The sequence below is a fragment of the Ictidomys tridecemlineatus genome, chromosome 12 (assembly GCF_052094955.1).
Source record: "Ictidomys tridecemlineatus isolate mIctTri1 chromosome 12, mIctTri1.hap1, whole genome shotgun sequence".
Taxonomy (NCBI): Eukaryota; Metazoa; Chordata; class Mammalia; order Rodentia; family Sciuridae; genus Ictidomys; species Ictidomys tridecemlineatus.
The window spans coordinates 115,226,148-115,250,697 of record NC_135488.1 but is presented as its reverse complement, the minus strand read 5'-3'; the positions used below and the strand labels follow the sequence as shown (position 1 = coordinate 115,250,697).

At 37.3% G+C, this 24,550-nt stretch overlaps 1 protein-coding gene across 13 annotated transcripts in view; it reads right to left on the bottom strand.

The window, feature by feature from the left end:
- Kidins220 (kinase D interacting substrate 220) overlaps positions 1 to 24,550 on the bottom strand; it is a 111,882-nt gene that overhangs the window by 56,921 nt on the left and 30,411 nt on the right. For all 13 annotated transcript variants that reach the window (XM_040271239.2, XM_040271238.2, XM_021727752.3 and 10 more), the window contains exons 11-22: positions 23,330 to 23,428; positions 21,326 to 21,503; positions 18,378 to 18,542; positions 17,302 to 17,481; positions 16,298 to 16,463; positions 13,271 to 13,422; positions 12,800 to 13,089; positions 10,554 to 10,694; positions 9,275 to 9,518; positions 9,044 to 9,132; positions 7,420 to 7,564; positions 953 to 1,115 (exon numbers count right to left, since the gene is read on the bottom strand). In XM_040271239.2, the coding sequence (XP_040127173.1) occupies positions 953 to 1,115; positions 7,420 to 7,564; positions 9,044 to 9,132; positions 9,275 to 9,518; positions 10,554 to 10,694; positions 12,800 to 13,089; positions 13,271 to 13,422; positions 16,298 to 16,463; positions 17,302 to 17,481; positions 18,378 to 18,542; positions 21,326 to 21,503; positions 23,330 to 23,428 (2,012 nt within the window). The remainder of the gene's footprint in view (positions 1 to 952; positions 1,116 to 7,419; positions 7,565 to 9,043; positions 9,133 to 9,274; positions 9,519 to 10,553; positions 10,695 to 12,799; positions 13,090 to 13,270; positions 13,423 to 16,297; positions 16,464 to 17,301; positions 17,482 to 18,377; positions 18,543 to 21,325; positions 21,504 to 23,329; positions 23,429 to 24,550) is intronic.

The window sequence follows — 24,550 nt, the reverse complement described above, 5'->3', positions numbered from 1 at the left end:
TAACTGTGCTTATCTAGCAAGCATTCATAATTTCACAGCTTCTGTGTTCTGATAGACCAATTTTTTCAATAAATAAAGTTAGTAATTACTGCAAAACCAAAGGAAAAACAGACTCATGTGTCTCATAATACTATGATTTCCAAAAGATCAAAGACCAGAAACAATTTGGTGCCACCTTCACAAGCCTAAGGGAATCGTGTACCACTCTACCTGTTGCTACTGGAACACCTGCTAAATCTGGTACTCTGGGTTTAATCTACTGATCAAACTACATAAATTATATAGCAAAACTTAGAACAGCTCAAAATCTTTAGATGAATACAGTAACAAACTTCTAAAATTCTAAAACCAGTAATTTACCTAGAAAACATTTAATAAGATGTGCATAACAATAGGGATTGGAAAATTAGAAAAACCATTTGCTGACAATACTTTAAGGGAATAAAAATTTCTTGAAATCTTAAAAGTTTTAATATATGAGCTATATGCTAAATATTTTGTTAGATTTAATATTTCATTTACATTTTCAAAACAGTTTTGATTAACCCAATTATATCAAACTGTATAGTTCCTTTGTAATACCTTTTTTTTCTAAAGAGAGAGTTTTTATAGAATAGGAATAGGAATTAAAGTTTTTAAAGGTATTGATTGAAGTGCTTTTGTAATAAAAAGCACTGACTTTATTTTTGAATTTGATAAGAAACCAGTAACTAAAAACTTTACATACACAGAAAAGGAAAAATAAGTCCAAATAAAGATGTAAATTTTACATGAAAGAAAATATACCTGTGCTAATACGACTCCAAAATTATAATGGAATTAATAAGTAGTTGAATTCAGAAGTATTCATTTTATACATGATTTTGTATTCTGTTTGCTTTATGTATGTTTAATTTTATTCTAAAATTTCAACCTTAGATGAACTTAAATACAAAGAAGACAAACAAATTACCTTTCATAGATGGTTTTTAATGTCATTTGATCTGGAACACCCTCGGTCTCTTCCAAATACAATATTAGCCATGAAGTCCGATATGGCCACTGCTCAGTAAGGTTGATCCAGCTAGCAAGCCTGTCCCAATTGAAACTAATCTGATTGGCTCTCAGTAATCGCCCTTTGAAGAACACAGAAACATTTAAATATTAATATATGTGTAATATTATGTCAAATAAAACAGTTATTCACAAATAACTTAAACTTTTAAAATTTGCCATTTGGCTATATTACAAATTCATAACTAGTATTTATACACTAAAATTCAGATTTTAAAGATAAAGACTTAAGCATTATTTTATTTAACTCAAAATTATTTTTTGTTTAGTTTGATATTAGTGAAATACACTTCTTTGACCACATACATGCTGGCAAAAATCTTTCAAGCTGTGTATCACATAATCTCAATGCTTCCTACAAACATACAGTGGAGCATCAATTCACCCCCGGCAATCGCATCCTTTAAAGTACCATCAGCTAAGATCCTACGATCCAAAAACGCTAGCCCATTGTTTTACCATGGCTGAATGTGCAACGTCGTACACTTTCACTTTTATGTACTAAGGGCAGCCTATGTAAATGACGTAACAACTGAGCTATGTGTCCAAGATTTGCTGTCTGCGTATCTAATAGAACAAGCCTGCCTGCTGCTGGAGTTTTCCGAGGACTCTTGTTCCACCACCGGTGGCTGAGATCCTTAGACTTTCACACCAGTGCTTCCTCTCATTGCACTGTCAGCTTCACTGTCATTTGGTAAGGATCCTGAATTGCTGGTATTTTTGCTTTTTTCTTTTAAGATACTGTCAGTTTTATTTTCATTATCATCAATTTAGTTTGTCTGGACTAAGATAGCTATTTGCTTCAGTTCAAATATGAAGCATCCCTCTTCTTGCTGCTAATAGATATAGATATATAAACCCCAACCCAATTCTTCCCATATCTCCAGTCCCTCATTCCTTCAGCAAATCTGCTTCTACATGCAAACTACATTTTCATTCCTGAACTCTTTTTCTCTGGAAGGTGAGGTTTGGTCTGCCAGAACAGCAACGGGGTCATTACGTTCTATAGCTTATGAGCTATGGTCATAAGCATTTGAGAGCTATGAAAACTTAAGAATTTCATAATCGGTGATAAACTAATGCTGGGGATAAAATGCTTAACAAAATAGATTTGCTCCCAAACTACATGAAGCCTATTTTCAGTGGAACAGACAATAAATCAAACACACAAAAAAAGTATGAAATGACTTAATCAAAAATCATAACGAAAGATGTGGAGATCTACTCTCAATAGAAAAGTACTCAGAACTAAATGTTTACAAAAAAACAGGCAATGAAAAGCAAAAAGTTAAAATATACGTGCAACACTGTTAATAGACTAAAACTTCTGAACTGAAAAATCTTTGAAAAACATTAGAAGTTAATTGTACTGGTAAGTTACAGAAATGTAGGATGAAACTTCATCCCCTATTTGATCCTCAAAATAACCAGTTGCTTCACTGAGTTTTAAAATTCACTCATTGAGCATGTTAGTGACTGATGACAGAGACATCATTACATCTACATTCTAAAAGAACTCAAGACTGGACTGAGTAAGAGAAGGAGAGAAAATCAGTTATAAAACCACGGGACACACACACACTGGAAGACCCAATTCTGCTGCACAATCCAGAAGCAGCAGCTGGGGGAAGGCCACCCCAGGGGAAGCTCCGGAAGGAAGCTCTGAGAGAGGAGCAGGGAGCCCGCTGAGGGAGGGTGGAGGAGAAGCCCAGGGACCCGCCTGGGCTGAGCTGTGAAGGAGGAACTAACTGATCACACACACAACTGGAAAAGTGTAAGTGGAAAAAAACAAGCCTTCTTCCTTAAGAATATAGCTACCCTGAATTAGTTAAGAAATAAGATTACAGCAAGAGAAAATTCTGTTCAGTGAAGGTTTTTAAGATTATTTTTAATTCTCCAACTTTACCCATAAAATAAAGCACATTGCACAAAATAAAACATGCTTTTTAAACAGGAAAACACTCAAGTAAATACTTACCAAAACTTATCTACTAAAACCCCAAATTATTTTCTGATATGAGCCCGTCTGTCACAGGTCTTTTCTAAGAATGACAACCATTTGCAGAGTGCTAACAGACAGCACATGTTTTTACATAAATGGGAATGGCATCTTCAAGAGGCTAAGGAAAAAATCCCAGGGCTCAAACCCAAGACCTGTACTGTACCTTGTCCTGCCCTTCCCAATAAAATATATTTCCTTATACACTTCCAACTAATTTTCCCCAATTACATGTAAAATTCATCATTAAAACAATAAAAAATTCCATTAAAATACAAAGATTTCAGTCTGTAAGTTCTTGTTACTATAATACTTTTAATTTTAAGCAATTAAACAAATGGCATTTGATGCTTTTATGAAATGGAAATTTTACCAAGAAATCTTTAATTTTCAGGCAGGTTTTGAGCTGATGAAACATAGACTAAAAATATTTCTGGTGTGATAGTATAAAAAGTTTCCCATTAAAGACTAATATTAGATGGGGCTGGGGTTGTGGCTCAGCGGTGGAGTGCTCGCCTAGCACGTGCGAGGCCAGGGTTCGATCCTCAGCACCATATATAAAATAAATAAGTAAATAAAGGTATTGTGTCAGCCACAACTAAAAAATATTTTTAAAAGAGACTAATATTAGAGAAGTTCTTAGATTTAAGATGTGGTTTTGTTTCTACTCTGAAATATATAAACATCATTATTTTTAAAATGCAAATCTCCGTATCAATTGTTAAATGATATTGATAATTTCAGCCTCTTTAGAGTGTCCCCAAATGTCTATCATATAAACATAATCCAAAATTCTTCCTAAAGATTTTAGGCCACTGGTTGTCTCTCTCACATCACTTCTACCCCTTTCCTCTTTTACTCTCCAAACTCCAACCACCGTGACTTCCAGCTATTCCTGGAGCCCTACCTCAGGGCCTTTTTACTTGTTCCTCCTTCTGCTTAGGAAGCTTTTCTTAAGAAATATGTAAAACTTAGTTCTCACTTCATTCAGGTCTCTCTCATTCATTCACAACAGTGTGTCACAGATATTGTGGGTATTAAGGAAACAGCAATAAACAAGAGAAGCAAAAATCCTTGCCATGTGTTTTACATTCTTCTGAGGAGAGATGGGCCAAAAAAAGGTAAACGATAGAATGTACTGGAAGACAGAGTGAAATCAAGCAGGAAAGGGATAAAGCAAGGCGGGTTGATGAGGGGAGGTCATTCTGTGTAAGACAGTGCAGGAAGAGCTCACTGAAAAGTAGACAATTAATCCAAAATTTTAAAAGAAGGAAGAAAACCCAGTATGCACAGATCTAAAGAATAATCAATACAATTTTCATTTCTTCAAAACAAAAGTGGGAAGCCCTTAAGTGGGAACATTCCTGGCATTTTCCAGAATAACAAAGGAAGCCAGCAAGAGATAGAGGGAGGGAGAGGAGAAGAAGAGGTTGGAGGGGAGAGAGAAAGAAAGATCCTAAAGGGCCTTCTAAGAAACTGTAAGGACTTGGAATTTCACTTTTAGGAAAATGGGGACACATAACAGAATTTTAAGCAGAGAAATAACATGACAGTTTCAATTTATAAGAATTACTGTGACTGCCACATCTCTAGACTATAGAAAGAAAAAGATAAGAGCAGGGACCAGTTAGAAGACTGGTGCAACCATTAAATCAATAGCAGTGAGACACAACAGTACATCAGATAAGGGCAGACTGCGACAATGAAACTCAGTCAGACCCATAGTAAAGAACTAACCAACAGAGGACTGGGACGTAGCTCAGAGGGGGAGTGCTTGCCTAGGCCCTGGTTCAAGCCCCAGTACCCCAGGGGGAAATTTTTTAATAAACTGGAGGTAGACAATAAGGTTTCATTTTTCCCTCAAGGGTGTAGGGAAAAAGTTGGATTAATACAAATAAATAAACAGATGCTGAAAAAGCATTTGATAAAATACATCACTTCTTCATGTTCAAAACACTAGAAAAACAAGGAATAGTAGGATCATTAAAAAAAAAAAGTTGGATTTAAAAAAAAGTTGGATTAACAAATGGGAAAGACTAGATTAATTTGGGGGCAAAGAATCAAAAGCTCAATTTTGGACACATGAAGTGTCAGACATCAAATGGGCCACTGGAGAGCTACAGGGTGAAAGATACAGATTTAAGAGTCTAAGGCATACAGTCCAAGGTATTCAAGATGAGACAGGATCACTAAAGGAGCTGTTCTAGGCAGAAGAGAAAGCTCCGAGAGCTAACTAAGGCCAAGGGTGTCCAATGTAAAGGTAAGGAGAGAGGGAGATAACCACAGCGTGCGAGAGGGAAATACGGTACATGCAGCTCTCTGGAAGCCAGAAGGGGGCAAATAACGAGGACTGAGACCTGGCCCCTGGACTTGTCACATGGAAGCCACCTTGAAAATGAAATTGTGCTCAAGTTCTAAAAGCACAGAGTATTGGAGCATGCTTAGAGGATGAATAGTATGAGACCAGGGACAGTCAACTCTTTCAAAGAATTCTGCTGAGAAATGGGACAGGAACTAGAGGCAAGGGAAGGGAAGGAGAGCTCTTCTTGGAAAGGGAGAACAATCTGTGGATCCACAGGAGTGATTTCCACGTGTGTGGGGGTGCGATCGCCATTTCACCACCATGTGTTCATGGCACTTTCCTTACGAGACATAACATGAAGCCTCCAGTCTTTCCACTCAGGACAGGGACTCTGTCATGCTCACTGCATTATCCCTGCAACATCTAGACCAATACTGGCCTAAGGCAGATTCACTACGTATTTGTTAAATGAGTACATAAATGCTTTTGGTAACATAATGAACAGTCCCATTGTTAAACATGGCCTAGTGAGGTTGAGACCTCATTTAAAAAGATTTAATGATCAAAAATATTCTAATATATCAGATACAACCTCACTTGTCTTTTGTTTTCTGCTGTGCTGGGGATTGAACACAGGGCTGTGGGTATGCTAGCAAGTGCTCTACTGCTTAGCTACACTTCCAACCCTCGTAGCTTCACTTGTGACACAGTTCACATTATGAACCTCAACTTTAGTATAAAATATAATGCAGTTTAACTATCAGAGTCAATACTACCAGTTAATACCATGCAAAGTAAGAGATACACTTTACAAACTGAATTACAAATATTTATATGACTGCCCAAATGCTGATTAGTAATTAAGTCTTAACAAAACGGAGAGCAGAATTCTATGCAAAGAATTTAGTCATAGGGCAATAATCCTCAATTTTGTTGTCAATACCCTTTATTTAAATAGTATATGAAAATGAAAACTGCATAACAGTATATAAAAATCTAAATTTCAACATTTTAAATTATAAGTATAATCAATTCCATAAATCAGCATAAGATTATCTTTATACACAGGGAAAAATTAAACCAGAGACAAAAAAAAAACAATTTTTAAAACCATCTAAGATTTCATCTCACCCTAGTCAGAATGGCAATTATCAAGAATACAAACAACAATAAATGTTGGTGAACATGTGGGGGAAAAGGTACATTCATACATTGCTGGAGTGAATGCAAACTGGTGCAATCATTATGGAAAGCAGTATGGAGATTCCTCAGAAAGCTTGGAATGAACCACCATTTGATCCAGCTATTCTATGCTTCGTTTCTACCCAAAGGACTTAAAATCAGCATACTTCAGTGATGCAGCCACATCAATGTTTATAGAAGCTCAACTCACAATGGCTAAACTATGGAACCAACCTAAATGCCCTTCAACAAATGAATGGATAATGAAAATGTGGTGTATATATGTGATGGAATATTACTCAGCCTTAAAAAAGAATGAATCTTGTCATTTGCCTGTAAATGGATGGAGCTAGAGAATATTATGCTAAGCAAAATAAGCCAATCTCAAAAAACCAAAGGCCAGTGTTTTCTCCGATAGGTGGATGCTAATTCACAATGAGTAGGGTGGGGGGAAGAACAGAATTACTTTAGGTACAGGGGAGTGAAGGTAGGAGAGGAGATATGGGGATAGGAAGAATAGTAGAAGGATCAGTCATTATTACCCTATGTACACATATAAGACCGGTGGGATTCCACATCATGTATAAACAGAAGAATGAAAAGTTATACTCCATCTACATATGATATATCAAAGTGCATTCTACTGTCATGTATAACTAAAATTAGAACAAATTTTTTTACAAAAGAAAAATAATAACAGTGTACAACTAATGGCCGATTTTCATCTCAACTAAACACTGACTTATCAGATCCATTTGATACAAAGCTGTTATTCAGCATTGTAAAAATATAAATCTAACACATGCCTTTGCTTCTCAAATGAAACCACTTTGTTTATTGTAAAGCTTACTATCTGTCAGAGACAGTAAGAAACAAAATTCACCTGTCACAGATACAATATTAAGTAATCTTCTCATGGTCTGGGGACTGATATCACTGAACCAGTCTTCAGTAACCAGCAATTTTGTGAGGTCAAAGGACATCTGCCGAGTGATGGTCCTCTGCATCTGCCTTCTTCGGTAAGTGTCCTGAAACAGAATATCATCAGTGAGACTGTGCCCACACTTCCAGTCTGAGAATACAGGGCTTTTTAAGAAGTTAATATATGTTTACAGCAACAGCAAAATGCATACTTTAGTCAAAGAGGAAGATGATATGCTAATTAAGCATTATTATTACCACCCCCTGAGGAGAAACGTCACAGACAAGAGCCGCATTACTGACAACTGCATCCTATGCTACGGTTTAGCTTCACATGTACTGTGGTCTACAGTTGTACAGTCAGAGAAAGCTCAATGCCTTTAAGATAATTAGCAAACAGAATCCAGTAAAGAGAATTATATTCAAACTCTATGGAGGCTCAGTATTACAAGAAGCCTAGAAAAATAAAGGAATGATGCTCGTTTCCAAGGACTCCCAGACACTGGCACTCTAACTCTCCTCACAGAGCTCCATAAGAATAAACGACACTCTACAAGGGGGGGGGGGTGCACTAAGGAATTCCATCTCACACAAGCATGGTCCCTCACCTGAGTCCTGGTGTAAGACAACAGTGGATACAACCACGAGGTGACCAAGATTCCAACTCCCAGGGGAGACATTCAAAAGATTATTGCAGACCCCTCTGAATTTAGTGCTATCAAAAGTCATTTGTCATATTAACTTCCATCCACAACCAGAAAGGGTAGAGACATAAAATCAAATGGTCAAAATATTACCGGACACATTAAAAAAAAAAAAAGTCAAGTATCTAAATTTAATAGTAGCAAACCAGAAAAAAGACAAGGTGCTAGATCAAGTTAGCTGGCCCTAAGTGGCACAATTCCTACAGGTAGACATCTTCCTGCCTTATCATATGTAGACAGACATGGAACACACTCCTGTTCCACATAAACAAGACGGAGGCAGACAGGGACAACCAAAGTGTCAGAAGAGAAACACAAGGTAGAAGGAAAGGGCACAGAATCACTATGGGTACCACAAAGGAGCAAGTACTTCCTGCAAATTTCAGGAAAGAGGAAGGCAGGTTAGAAGCAAAGCCAGGAGCTTTCTCTCCCCTACAGTTACAGTGGCAATAGGAACATCTCAACCAGGGGAAGTCATTAGGTGTACTTTAAAATCTCACTCTGAGCTTTCTATTCAACTGGCTTAGGATCTGGGTCAGCACTTGGGCTGAGACTGTGCTGGGAGAGAAGAAGGGCTCCTCCCATTTAGGGCTGCCAGGGATGCAGATGCAGACACTCCCCAAGACACTGCAAGGAAAGAAAACCAGCAATCACGTCTAGTGTTTGGCTGAAGAGTTTCAGGTAACACCACAGACGGTTGAGGTGGCATCTTTAATCTCATCTGAACAACAGCAATACACACAGCGCTGATAACAAACTGGACTGGGGATGCACTCAGTGTTGAAGTGCTTGCCTGGCACATGCAAAGACCTGCTTCCATCCTGAGTGCTGTAAGACTATTTATTTAATTAATTAAATCTAGTAAAGCAAATGGCATCTTACCCGTCTATTGAGAGCTGTCCTGCTACCAAGTTTTGTCATCTCCCCAAGGCTGTTTTGTGAAACTCTCCTGTCAGCATCTTCCTGAATCCCTGAAAGAATGTACCAAGAGAGTACCATTTGCTCTCTATGTATTACAAAGGTATAAAATACTAATAATATTTTTCAAGGTAAAAAAAAAAAAACTACAAAATTACAAAACTCTTTTAAACACTTTAGGAGCTTGATTTTTACCTGTAGTATCTGAGCATGAAATGTCACCATTTGCTGTTGAAGTTACAAGAAATTTCCTTGCATTGCTGAGTCCACGACTATTAAGGAAAACAGGTAAGTGAACTATGTTGCGCATATAGTCGTGCCCGTTTATATTTGAGTCGCGAAGCACACTACTGAGGTTCTGGTTGATAGCCTTTATGATAATATGTGGGTCACTTGCAAAAATGGCAATAAAAGGGCCTTTTGAAAACAGAACTCGGACCTGAAGCAAAAGAAACGTACAATGTGTCAGAGAGTTTAAGTTACCCCAAATATTAAATAGCTTCTAAATATTGTGCTTTCCTCTGATGACTATAAAACAGAATTCATTTTTTGTCACAATGTATTCTACATGAAAACAAATTTTACTGATGGCTTGATCTGGGTTTGTCACATCTGACAGCAACAAAACCTGAAAAGAAAGCAACACAGTTCTCCATTGAAGCACTACAATCTACACAGGAGGTAAGATTAACACAGGTGAAAAATAACCGTGAACATGTGAGGTGCCAGGCACACCAGCCCTTGCTCATACACTGCTGCTCTTTATAAGACACCTTCCAGGGCTGAGGCTGGGGCTCAGCGGCAGAACATTCGCCTAGCATGCGTGAGGCACTGGGTTCAATCCTCAGCACCACATAAAAATTTAAAAAAAATAAATAAAGATATTGTATCCACCTATACCTAAGAAATAAAAATATTAAAAAAAGATACCTTACAGAAAGTCAGCAATGTGCCTCTCTTTAACAACAACAATAACAAAAAAAAAAACCCTGCACATTCTGTAGATTCCTCACATTATATCAGAATCTATTCATAACTATTTGCAAAGAAAAGGTGGGTTCACACTCTAGACTTAAGAGATACATTTGTGGTTTTCCTCAAACTGCCTTTATGTAAAAATTATGTAAATGACTTCACAATGAAACATTTACTCTTCTATGTCTCTGCATAAAGAATGGTTGTTTCCAGGGGCTGAGGCTGTTGCTCAGCGGAAGAGCGTTCACCTAGCACGTGCAAGGCCCTGGGTTTAATCCTCAGCACCACATAAAAATACAAACAAATAAAAATAAAGGGATTGTGTCCAACTACAACTAAAAAAATATTTTTAAAAAAAGGAATGGTTGTTTTCAGAGGAAAAATCAGGAGAGAAAAAAGATACTACTCCCATAACAAGCACATTTTCATGAAGTCATGTTATCCCCCCACTGCCAGGCTACAGACGACAATGACAAGCTTCAAGGCACTTGAAACATACTGTGTCCAGCATCTGAAGCACTTTGTCCTGCTCACAGGCATCGAGTCCATCAATGATAACCACCAGCCTTGTCTGATTCTGGGTGAAGCTGTCGATGGTCTTAGCCATCTTGGCCATCAATTCCACTTCACACTTCAGAACCTGCACAAAGCAAAATTGACAGAAAGCACTGAAGATATGAGAAGGTAAAGCACATTCTTGAAAAGCATGACAGAATGTCATCCAGTAGGAGGAAAGAGAGGCACAGTCCTTGCTGCCACCTGTAGTCCCACTAGAAACTGTACCCAATACTTCACAGTGCACCCAGCGAATACACATAACTTAGAGCACTTCACCTTCAAAATGACCCTAGGATGTTGATGCTGCTATAGCCACTTAAAAAGAACAATCGTGGGGGGCTGTGGCTGTGGCCCAGTGGTATTGCAGAGCACTGTCTCCGTCTCCAGTACCACAGAAACAAGCTAGTGAACAAATGGAAAAGGACCCCCTAGGTGAGCAACTGGCTTGCCAAAGCCACAGCTCTGATGCCAAAGACTTGGATTTGAATGCAAATCCAAATATCTACTGATTGATTACCAATTTCCACACTATCATTGGTGTCTGAATGACATATTTGACTCTGGCCAAAGGAAGTAGCTGTAGAATTCTAGAAAGTCCCTTTCAGCAGGAAAAGTATGGTCCTATTTTATGTTTCCATGGTTCAATTTGCTATTTTTTAAAACAAATCTGATTACTAGGCTCTAGTAGTAACTACACCTATGGAATAATCTACTAACTCCTTTGAATAGCCTATAAAAGTCTACTTTATAAAAACATGCCATTGTGATAACCTTTTTCACTCTAAATATATATTTCCACAGGAAAATATAATAAAACTACAAACGTAGTGATGTCTGGTTTATGGTTCAGCATAAAAGCACTTTGGAAGTCATTACTCCTAGTGTGTGTGTGTGTGTGTGTGTGTGTGTGTGTGTGTGTGTGTGTAGTTGTGCATATGTGTGTAGCTGGATATTGTATGCGTGTACAGCTGTGCACATATTTCTATGTATGCATGTGTAGTTATGTGTCTGCATGTGCATGTGTGAAATTAAAGACAGCAATGATATAGAAGACAGAAGGGACTTCAAAGACTTCAAAGCAAGGAATGTTTTGGATAGGTTTTGGTTATGTCTTATCCTGAAGACCACAACAGACACTTTATCAAATATTTACAGATGGCAAAATGAGCACATGAAAAGAAGCTACACAACATATGTCATCAGGGAAATACAAATTCAAATAATGATATGCCACTACACACCTACCAGAAGGGTCAAAATCCACAAGACTGGTTACACCAGATGATGACAAGGATGTGGAACAATGGGAAGTTCATTCATTGCTAATGGGAATGCAAAATGGCATAACCACTTTGGAAGACAATTTGGTGGTTTTTAACAAAATTAAACATACTCTTGCCATCCAGTGATCATGTTCCTTGGTATTTACCCAAAGAAGCTGAGACATTTCTACCAAAAAATATGCACACAGATATTTATAGCAGCTTTACTCTTAACTGCTAAAATTTGAAGCAAAAAGATGTCTTTCAATAGGTGAATGAATAAATCAACTGTGGTACATCTGGGCAATGGAATATTATTCAGTGCTAAAAGACGACGTGCTTCCAAGCCACAAAAAGATATGGAGGGCACATAAATACATATTACTAAGTGACAAAAGCCAATCTGAAGAGGCTCTCCACTATATGATACCATTGATGACATTCTGGAAAAGGCACAACCACAGAGACAGTATACAGATCAGTGGTTGCCAGTGTTAGGTGGACAGAGAGATACAGGTGGATTGCAAAGGCTTTTATTGACAGTGGAAATACTCTGTATGATACTATACATCATTGTATATTTGTCCAAATCCATAGAGCAAACCCCAAGGTAAACTACAAACAGTGTTATTATGATGGGTCTATGTAGGTTCATCAGTTTTAACAAATGTATCACTGGTGGGGATGACAGCGATAGAAGAGATGGTGCATAGGCAGGGGGTGAGGGGCAAATGGAGTATCTGTATTTTCCTCTTCATTTACCTGTAAACCTTAAAACTGCTTTAACAAAATAGTCTTGAATAAATAAACACACTAAATGCAAAACCTTAAAATTTGAAGATCATACTCCCTCAAGTCCAAAAGATCATGGTAGGAGTAGCATATTCATGTTACAATTTTTTTCTAATATTAAATAGGTGCTTACTTTCATGAATCCTTCACTTTTCAATTTGTGCATTTTGGAGGCAGCATTATGAAGGCGTTTTCTTTGAGAATTCAGCAGAGAGTCCAATACTTGCCACCATGTACGGCAGTTAAGCACAAAAGCCAGCCCCACTATAGATGCAATTGATATGAGGACAGCATTCACTGTCATGTGTTTTGGGTCAACTCTGAATATGGCCAGGAGAGTGATCCCAGCAATAATGCAGCCAAAGATAAAAAGGAAGATGACAAAAGATGGGAGACAACATGTTTTTTTCCATTTCTTTTTACCTGTAATACAACAAATGGTTTTAACAATTATTAACATATCAAGTATCTAGAAAAACCCTAATCATTACAGTAACAGCATGGATGATTCTGATGTTCAATTCATGTTTTCATGAAAATAAACTGAACATTCATCCATCTTAATGCTCTAGACATGAACACAGAAGAAGAAATGGAATCCTACCCTGAGCATCTTCAGTCTTGAATACTCGAAAAAGCCTGGTTGCCAAAAAGCCAAACTCTCTTTCACAAGCATCTGAGAGGGTTGCAATCATTTCAGCCAAAGAAGTTTCTCCACCTACACTGGACAGCCTATTATAATCTGTAAACAAAAACCTGGGGAAAAGATCAAACAAAACATGACTCAGCTGTCTAAAGCAACAATGAACTTTTTAAAAAAAAATATTTATTTTTTTAGGTGTAGATGGACACAACACAATGCCTTTATTTTTATGTGGTGAAGAAGATCGAGCCCAGGACTCACCCGTGCTAGGCGAACGCTCTATCGCTGAGCCACAATCCCAGCCCCCAACAATGAACTTTAACACACGACAAGCTCTATATCCTTTACTTTTTTTTTAAATGTTCCTTTCAAAATATTGCTTTTAAAATTCTGAAGAGGGAATAACCTGTAAGTAGGTATCTTCTGCTTTCAACATTTTACATACTTCTCTATGGAGGGGCAGAATAAATGCTAAATGTAGGAGAGTTACATAAAGTAACTCAAGGGCAGAGGGGAAACAGCAATGACGGAGCTTGGGCAAAGAATATCAGACACCTGAGCAGAGCTCACTGTTCTCCATGTGAGAATACAGCCAAAAGAACTGCACAAAGCATGCTTTCTAATACCAACTGAAGAGATGGGAACAAAAATATATATATATATATATTCCTTAGAGTCATTAAGTATTTTGAACCCATTTGAAAATTCAAGGTTTTCAAGCATCTCATTTTATTTATAGCTTTGACATCTAACAAGGATTTAGAAATAGTTATAAAACATTCTTTTCATAATTGCTCTTCAAAATAACTGAATTATTTGCAACTTGAGTTTCTGAATAGTTAGTTCCTTTGCTCTCCCCTTCCATCTCTAAATTAAACTCTCATCTCAATCCAGAAAATAAGCATTGCTTTCAAAATATAATTTAGGATCACATTATACTATACTGGTCTTGACAGATACTATTTTAATTGTTCAAAGTTTAAAAAATATTCTCATTAAAGTGTTTTTCTTGTTTTCTATAAAAATAATTACCCATGTATTTTATTCTATTGCTGGGTCTTCCTTTGATCTTTTTCTTTTTAACCTTCTCATTTCTTTTTCTTTCTTTTTTTTTTTTTTTTTTAGAGAGAGAGAGAGAGAGAAAGAGAGAGAATTTTATTTTATTCTATTTTTTTAGTTTTCGGCGGACATAATATCTTTGTTTTTGTATGTGGTGCTGAGGATTGAACCCGGGCTGCATGCATGCCAGGCGAGCACGCTACCGATTGAGCCACATCCCCAGCTCCTTAAACTTCTCATTTCTTAACTTTTTTCTTAATACTTGATCCAACCTGCTAGCTACAGTAGTCCTTCAGTACTTGTGGGGACTGTTCCAGAACTAGCTCAGATCCCTTATATAAAATGGCATAGCACTATTTTCATATAACCTATACACATCCTTCCACATACTTTAAATCATCTCTAAATTATGTGAAATACTCAATATAATGCAAATGATTTGCAAATGATTATTATACCGTTTAGGGAATAATGACAAGAAAAAAGTCTGTACACTTTCAGTATAAGTGTATTTTTAAACCATGGTTGGTTGAATTTACCCAAGGACACAGAGATCTCATTGCTCTTGAAAGCTTTTACTTTATTTTTCGCCCTCATCTTCATAGTATGGATATTTCATTTGATTTGGTCTTTTATTTTCATCTTCAAATTACACATATTTTATCTTTAAAAATCCTTAATCCCTAGCTGGGCTTGGTGGTGCACACCTGTAATCCCAGAAACTCAGGAGGCTGAGATAGGAAAATAGTGAGTTCAAAGCCAACCTCAGCAAAAGCAAGGTGCTAGACAACTCTGTGAGTCCCTGTCTTTAAATAAAATACAAAACAGGGCTGAGGATGTGGCTCAGTGGTTGAGCACTCCTGAGCTCAATCCCTGGTACACCCCCCAAAATAAAAAAATTCTTAATCCTTAAATACACTTTTAATTCTTTCCTTAATTTTTAAAATTTGTTTAATTAGTTATACATGACAAGAGAATGCATTTTGACACATCATGCATAAATGGAGTATAACTTATTCTATTGTACATAGTGTAGAATTAGAACAGTCATGTAATCATATACGCACATAGGATAATAATGTCCCCTTCATTCTACTACCCTTCCTATGCCCATACCTCCTCCCCTTCCTTTCTTTCCCTAATTCTTATTGAATTTCTTTTAATTTTATAACCTTTTTTCTCCCTTCTTTGTCATTTTATTTTCATCAGGAGCCCTATATCTTTCCCCTATTCCTTGGCTTAAATGTTTTTCAATTTTCTCATAAATTTCCTATTTGATATAATAATTTTAGACAGATGAGGAAAGAGCCTCTCAGAGAAGCAAGCTGGGTTTCCCGAGGTTACACATTCATTGAAGGAGGTATTGGGTCTCCAGACTGGAGCTCTTGATGCCAGGACTCCATCCTCAATCTAATTCTCTCTTCAGAGTGCACCAAAGGATGATAAGAGGTGACAAGAGAGGAAAAGGTTTATGCACAAATAATGTGTGGCCAAAGTTAAACAGGCTTCTTTATGGAAAAATGATTTAATATGGGGTTGTAGCTCAGTGGTAGAGCACCTGCCTAGCACGTGTGAGGCACTGGGTTTGATCCTCAGCACCATATAAAGAAAATAAAGATATTGTTTCCATTTACAACAACAACAACAACAAATATATATACACACACACACAAACATTATATATATATATATATATATATATATATATATATAGAGAGAGAGAGAGAGAGAGAGAGAGAGAGAGAGAGAGAGACTGTAAAGTAAATTTCCTAAATGCATTTGACCAGGAAATGTTTATGTTTTCACTTTGTTCATATAAAAGGTTCAAAGTACTGAGCATTATAAACTTTATTAAGTAAATTTTTTTTAATTTAAAAAATTTTTTTGCCTTATCTAATATAAGTTACTCTGTCAAAGGGATTGACCTACCTCACAGGTAAAGCTTTCGTAGTTTGCTCTGGCAGTTCAGGTGGGTTCACAAACATCAATTTGAAGAGGAGTTCCAAATACCCAATGTGTCTTGCCAATCTGGTACTGAGGACCCAGGCCCAATTCCACCTCTCTCCTTCCCTTCGTCCACCAAAATAAATGACAACTGAAATGCACAGTTTTTAAAAAGTATTGAAAACAATCATTAGTGAGGTGGTTTCTTTTCACCAAATAGTCAATTATGAAGTAACAACAGCTAAGCTTACTTAATATTTTATGGCACGATAGTATTTCCTAATTACTCCTCAAAGAATTCCTCAATTAACACCAACCCCCCAACAAACAGAAGATGTGTGAAAAACCAAAAGGAAACTGACTGAAATATGACCTAACAATTACAATCAGAAAGATAATGTCTTAAACAGAGATATGCTCACAGTTCAGAATCAAATGTAAACAACTTTGAGTTTATCATAGTTTCCAAGTGTTGAAGCTGCCAGTTCCTCCAAAGGTGAATCTATTTCCTTTCTTGCAATGGAAGGCACCCCAAGACCAGAGATTTTGTTTTTCAGTGCTGGAAATCAAACTCTTGCCTTATACACACCAGGCAAGTACTCTACCATTGAGCTACATCCCCAGCCCTTATATTTTTTCTTACTCTGGTTTTAGAAAATAAAAATTATAGTGATTGTCAAAATGCTTAAAAGCATGCTAGTGATGCCTACAAAGTTTTCTCTTCAGAAAAGACAAAAATGGGTCATTAATTAACATGTATGAGAGTAATTCCTGCTTCAATATTAACAAGCACACTAGTTTTTAAAGGTACTCTAGCCATGCTGTGAACAATGTTCCTCTAGGCCAACTTAAAAAATAGTAAAAAAGATCAATTTTTTCATCCAATTATGAAATTCACATATAGGTTTTAAGAGACAGATACAGATAATGTTTTACATTAAAACAATTAGTTTTGATACTTTTTCCATTTTTGAAAAGTAAAGACTTACTGAAGAAAATATATAAGAGAGCCAGGAAGCTCAATGACACTGCTATTCCAAGATTTGGGTCAACCGTAAAAGCAAACAGTAAGCCAACACTTCCACACAGTAGCATTGTAATAAATACTATAAGCCATGAAAACTGAAAAAGGGGTTCAATCTGTTGTCCTGCAAATGTCTTCATTTCATCTGAAAGAGAAATTAATATAATAACTTTATTCCTGTTTCAAGAAATACAAATTTTAGCTTGATTTTCAATTTTCACATTTCCAAGACAAACTTTCATTAGGCACTAAGTCCCTAAATAGAATGCTGTTACTCAATCATTTGAACTAATGGTCTCATTCCATAAACACAGCACCTCATTTTTCAGAGCCTCAACTACCTGTCTTACCCACTGTCCTGCTTCACACTGAGGATACACAAAATCCTTTTCCATCTGTCAAGATTTTATTGATATTTTTGTGTTTTGAATTATATAAACAATAATGTACTGTTTCCATATGCAAAAGTAAAATTAATATTCTGTGTCTTCAAACTACATTTCACCAGCATTCTTCTCTGATCCCTGGACCCTCTCCCTCCAATTACACTCCAGAATCACAGCTCTTAAAGGTGTGTGGAGCCCAAATGCACACCATGCAAGCTGTTTTTTCTATAAAACTTGGAGCAATCTTTACAGGCAATACTAAAACCTGTCCTCAAAGAATGAGTACATTTTGCCAAGCAAAAGGTGTATGTGTTGGGTGTGGGGGGTTAGCTGTGTAGGAAGCTCCTGAAAGAGGGACCAAGTCAGGAAAAATGTCTGGTCTGCTGACCCAAAATGTCTGGTCAACCAGCAGAGTGCACCAGAGGTGCAAACTGACAAGAACGTGAAGGGCCTGAGGAGCCTGCACCAAGGGTTTGACCTGGACGTTTTTGAAAGAAAGCGCCAAGGACCATGGGGAGGACAAATGAAAGGGAAGTAAAACCCAAAAAACTTCATTTTAGCAAATCATGTAACATACGCACCCATACATAGAGCTCTTTTTCTTTACTACAGAGAAAAACTTGTTAAATAAACAGATTTTGTACATGTACTTTACCTTCTAGTTTCTTAAGTAAGAAAGATTTTCCACTTCCCCACTGTGCATATAGCCCCACACAAATGGGTGGCTGCATGGTAGGTTCACTGAGAATATCTGCCAGGGCACTGCTATATAAATCATAGCCAAGCATGTCACCATCTGTTTCAGTAGGGGACAAGTGTCCTGTAATTAGAAACACACCAGACCCTTACATTAAATAGTGGTATTACCTGTTGGAAGAAACATCAATTCTAAAATTATTGTGAAATGTTTAGATCTCTGTAAAAATAGGTCCAGAGACTCTGATGTAAATACCACGTTTAATGGAATTGAAGCTACCTACCAATACAAGATACATTATTTTTATGTACATCTAAGAAAAAAAGTTACCAAATTGTGACAATGCTTTTTTATCCATCACTTACAAGACACATTCCAACCCCAGAGATATTAAAATATGGAATAATGTGCATTTCGAGTCAGTAAAATGAAAATAAAAACACAAACTAGGTAAGGTACACACCTATAATCCCAGTGATATGATACAGGAGGTAGATGCAGGAGGATTGCAACTTAGCAATTAAGCGCCTAAGTCACTTAGTGAAACCCTGTCTCAAAAAATAAAAAGGGTTGGGGATGTAGCTCAGTGGTAAAGGGCCTCTGGGTTCAATTCCCAGTTCCAAAAAAGAAAAAGAAAAAAGAAAAGAATCCTAGCTAGACTGGTGGCACATTCCTATAATTCCAGCAACTGACGCAGGAGGATCAGAAGTTTGAGGCCAGCCTGGGCAACTTATTGAAACTCTGCTTCAAAACAGAATTAGAAAAAAAGAATTGGACATAACTTTCTTATGTTTGTATGTGAATATACAACCAGTGTAACTCCACATAGTGTTCAACCATAAGAATGGGTTCTAATTAGAATAAGTTATATTCCATATTTATATGTATCTATATATGTGTCAAAATATACCCTACTGTCATGTGCATCTAAAAGAACAAATTTTTTAAAAAAAGATTTAGAAAAAAGTTAAGGGATATAATAGCCCAATAGTAGAGCAGTTGCTTAACATGTGTGAGACCCTGGATTCAATCCTTAGAACCAAAAAGAGAATATTAAAAATAAAAGTCAATGGGTACAAATAGTTCATTGTAGTACTAGTTAGCAACAGCAAAACATCCAAATGTTCATCAATACAGAACTGAGCATATTATTAGAATTCTATGATGAAAGATTATATAATAATTAAATTATGTAAGTTCATTATTAAAAACTTTTCTAACATAACATGGTCTGAATTTTTTTTTAAGCTATACACATAGTATAAAACATTTTATACGTGTTTTTTTGTTTTGTTTTGTTTCGTTGTTTTTTGATGCACTGGTGATTGAACTCAGGGGCCTTCTACCACTGAGCTATACCCACAGCTCTTTTTATATTTTTTATTCTGAGACAATGGCTCACCAAGTTGCCCAAGCTGGTCTTACACTTGTGATCCTCTATCTCGCCTCCCAAATAGCTAGGATTACAGGCATGTGCCACAACACCTGGCTTTAAAAAATCTTCATAAATGTAAAGAAAAGCCTGGAGGATCATTCAATTAATTACAAGTTGGAAGGTAGAAGACAATGAAGAATTTGCTTTTCTGCTAAATTCATGTCTTCATTTTTCAAAATTTAATGACTATGTATTACTATTATAATTAGACTAATATTTTAAAACTCAAAAAGATATAACACATTAGAATAATAAAATAAGATATGAGTAAGAAGTCAAACAGGAAAGTGATAGAATTCTACTATCTCCTATTGGTTTCTGGAACTTTTTAAAAAAATTTTAATAAAAAATAATTCTGTATTTCAAAACATCATATATTAATGATTACATTCTCATGTGTATCCTTTTCAGTCAGTTAAAAGCTACTTTAGGCCAGGCATGGTGGTGCACGCCTATAATCAATCCCAATGGCTCTGGAGGCTGGGGCAGGAGGATTGCAAGTTCACAGCCAGCCTCAGCAATTTAGCGAGGACTTAAGCAACTTAGTGAGACCCTGTCTCAAAATAAAAATAAAATGGGCTGGGGTGTAGCTCAGTGGTAGAGTGGTTGGAGTCCCTGGGTTCAATGCCCAGAGTTGAAAAATAAGAAAATATAAACACAAGTACTTAAGATTCAAATGAGACAACATTTTTTTCTGGTTAGGCAGATCAGTCATGGAGAAGGGGAGAATGGATATGAAACAAACTTTGGAAAAGATGGTTTTATTAAGAACAGAATATTCACAGGGATAGAGAGCATGGCTTTTTGTAGACAAAACAAAGAGAACTGTACATCCCCATGCTTCCTCAGATAACAGAGTACTGATGAGAGCACAAAGTAAACCTGGGGGAACAATGGGGGAAAGACTGGGGGAGAAGCAAGCTGGGTTTTCAGAAGTCTTAAAAATTGACTGATGGGGGCTGTGGCTGTGGCTCAGCGGTAACGCACTTCCTGGCATGTGTGAGGCACTGGGTTCGATTCTCAGCACCGCATATAAATAAATGAAGATAAAGGTCCATCAACAACAAAAATAAATAAAAATTAAAAAAAAAAACCTGACTGATGACTCAGTGTATGTAACTTAGAATGCTGACTACAATGCAAGATACTTTTAGATAGGAGGACTATTCCTCAACAAATAATAACTTTTTAAACTTCAAATTCTCCAGTTAAATGACACCTCCAAAAAGTTGGCTTTTTAAAAATTTTTCTTAGTTTCTAATTGAACATTCTTTATTTAAAAGCTTTGTCAGGGGGGCTGGGGATATGGCTCAAGTAGTAGTGCAAGCGCTCGCCTGGCATGCATGAGGCACTGGGTTCAATCCTCAGCTCCACATAAAAATAAAGATATTGTGTACACCCAAAAGCTAAAAAATGAATATTTAAAAATAAATAAATAAAAGCTTTGTCAGGGACAAAACCCAGTACTTACTGGCTCCAAATATCTGAGTTAGAATGCTTTTCTGATGGCTACAGTCGATGTTATAAGGAGTCTCGCCAGCTTTGTTCGGCCTATAAAGTAACCGCCCATCTTTAGGATTTCTTAAAAGAAGTTCTGCCAGTCTCCGACTCCTTCCTCGAATAGCAATATGCAAGGGAGTATCTCCTTTCTATAAAACAGCAACAGGAAAACTGATCTTTCACATTTTCATGTCTATTGCAAATAAACAACAATTTTCTTGCTTCTACAAAATACCAGAAAGTCTGAACTTTTCGTATTTTTCAGAGTATATACATAATAGGAATTTTTATCTCTAGCTTCCTCACAATTTCTTTAGATTTTCTCAGAAACTATTTCTGCCCTAGCCCTCTAGAATGAAGGCCATCTTCCTCCTCATTGCAGCTCACTGAGAAAGGACACAAGCTTTCTCCCCCTATTCCTCCCAGGCCAGGATCTGCTTCCTCAGAATCCTTCTGCCATCCAAATCTTCATTGCGCAAGGACATCTTTCTCATTAAATTTGTAGTTCATTTCACAGCTTTCTTTCATCAGCTATGAACTTTGGTCAACCTCCTGTCCTTACGGTCAGCCCTTAAATCCCATTACTCTACATTCTCCACCTCTGAGCCCTCTGTCAATCTGTCTTTCTCTGACCACTAGAATCTCTTCCACTCTCCTCATCTTTCACTTTCCCTAACATCAACCTACCTTCTTCTCTTATTAGAATTCCATCTGTCAGTGGTTATATCCAATAATAAGAAAACTTTAACATAAAAAACAAACGACCTCTTCATTCTGCAAAATGCTCTTCTATTTATTCCTTCACAAATACCTCTTGCCAACTACTAATGACCCAAATTTAAATTCCCAGTTCTCGTCCACTGTGATCACTCTGTGACACTAAGTGAAACTGACCTTCAACATTTTTCCTGTGGCTGCCATGGCACAATCTCATCTTGATTTTTCCTTTTCTTTCTCAGGCCTACTTCCTCTCTAGATTCCCTTCCCATGTTCTAAACACAGCACAATAACTGATCTCACTACTGTACACAGCACTTTTTGCGCTGAGTGTCTTGGAGAAAACAAGACAGTTCTAGCCTTAAACAGCTAATGTTATAAAAGGAATAAATGAGTAAACTATGACAATACAATAAAATAAATAGAATAAGCACAATAGAGTAAACTATGATAACACTCAGCATAAAAGAGGTGAATTTTGACCATAACTTTCATCATTCTTCACAATGATTATCTTTGTTACTCCCAGGCAACTCTCATGTTCTGGAAATTAACTGCCGAATTTCCATTCCCAGACTAAATTTCCCACCCAGATTCTAGTCCCTCGCTTCCCACAGCTTCCTGAATGTCTTATCAATCCTCAAATTAAACATATCTGAACCTGATTTCACCCTCTTCATTTCCCCACTCAACTCTACTTCTCATCTCAAACCTGTGAGAAGGAAAAACATTAGCAGTAGCACTTCCACCAGACACAAATTTCTGAAAAGACAAGGAAAACATGAATACATCTAATATTCTAAGCCTGTTTAAATTGAAAGCAAACTAAAACCAGGAATGGATTCTACATAAAGTATTAAGCAATTTGGAGGGATTTCACCATGAAAACTCTATAAAAAAAATTATAGTAAGGCCACACAGCGAAACATTCCATCTCCTGTTAGTGAATGTTAATGCCAATAAGCTTTGAGGGTCTATTCTTTGCAGACCCTTTGGCCTCTTTCCTCTGCAACATGCTCTATCCCTAATAATGTCCTCCTTGTGTCAAGGGCAGCGCCCACACGGGTATGAGCCACAGAAGGAAAATATGAAGCAGCTTCCCCAACAGGACACTGAACCTACCCACTCCTAAGCACAGCCACCCCAGCGGGTCATCTCTCCTACATACAAGAAAATCAGACTCCAGTGAGTCCACCAGACATAGAGGCCAGTCTACCAAGGCCTCTCCAGAAAGCACACCTCTGCACAAATGCTTTACCTTATCTACAGCAGACACCTTGGCTCCTTTATCTAGCAGCAGCTCTACTACTTCAATATTCCTCATCTTGGTGGCCTTTATCAGTGGTGTTTCACCATCCTGTGGGCACAGATAAAAAGGTTTATCTCATTCACAGCTTACTCCTAAGTGTTGAACATCAAACAAACGTAGCTGTCAAAAAATATCTGACAATGGTTAACAGGCTATATTTACAATGTTCTCAGGAAAATACATTTTAAAAACTAACAAGAAAAATGAATTTCCTTTCACAATCACATACTGGTACTAAATAATTGCATCACTTAGCCAAATATGGGCTGTACTCAACTTGCTCCCAAACAACACTTGTTGCAGTGGCTGCTCAAGCCAGGTCCCCAGGCTCCAAATGTGACCTCTGGGGCAGCCTCCAGAGAGGTGTTCTTACACTCCCCCACCAACTAACACACAGTCCACCTGCCAATGTTCTGTGTCTAGAGTCTGTTTAGAAGAAACATGAGAACCTAAGGAATATATATAACCCAAGAAATTTATGTTACTGGAAAAAACATTTGATGCAAGCAACCTGCCTTGGGAAAACTTTGAAAGAGTTCATGGTAGCCTCCAGAATCAAATGAAGCAAAACAACAGATTACAATGCAGCACTAAATTTGGAAAGACAAGAAACTAGACAGAAGCCACAAAGTTACAGTAGTTGACATGGGTTCCAGAAGAAAAAGAAAAAAGATGATCAACAGCTGAGCCTGGTGGTGCTCACGTGTAGTCCCAGCGGCTTGGCAGGCTGAGACAGGAGGATGGCAAGTTCAAAGCCAGCCACAGCAACAGTGAGGTGTTAAGCAACTCACTGAGACCCAGTAGGGCTGGGGATGTGGCTTAGTGGTGAGTGCCCTGAATTCAATCTGTGGTACCACCCCCTCCCCCCCAAAAAAATGATAAAGGAGCCACCCACATGGGGCTGGGGTTGTGGCTCAGTGGTACAGCACTTGTCTTGCATGGGTCAGGGACTGGCATGGGTAAGGGACTGGGTTCGATCCTTGGCACCACATAAAAACAAACAGAAAAATGAAGGTATTGTGTCCATCTACAACTAAAAATACATATATTTAAAAAAAAAAAAAAAGAGCCACACAAAGAAGCAGATATCCCAGGTAATTTTTTCCCCCAGGGAACTGAAGTGACCATCACTGATTTAGAAATATGCTGGTCCAGGTAAAGCAGATGAAA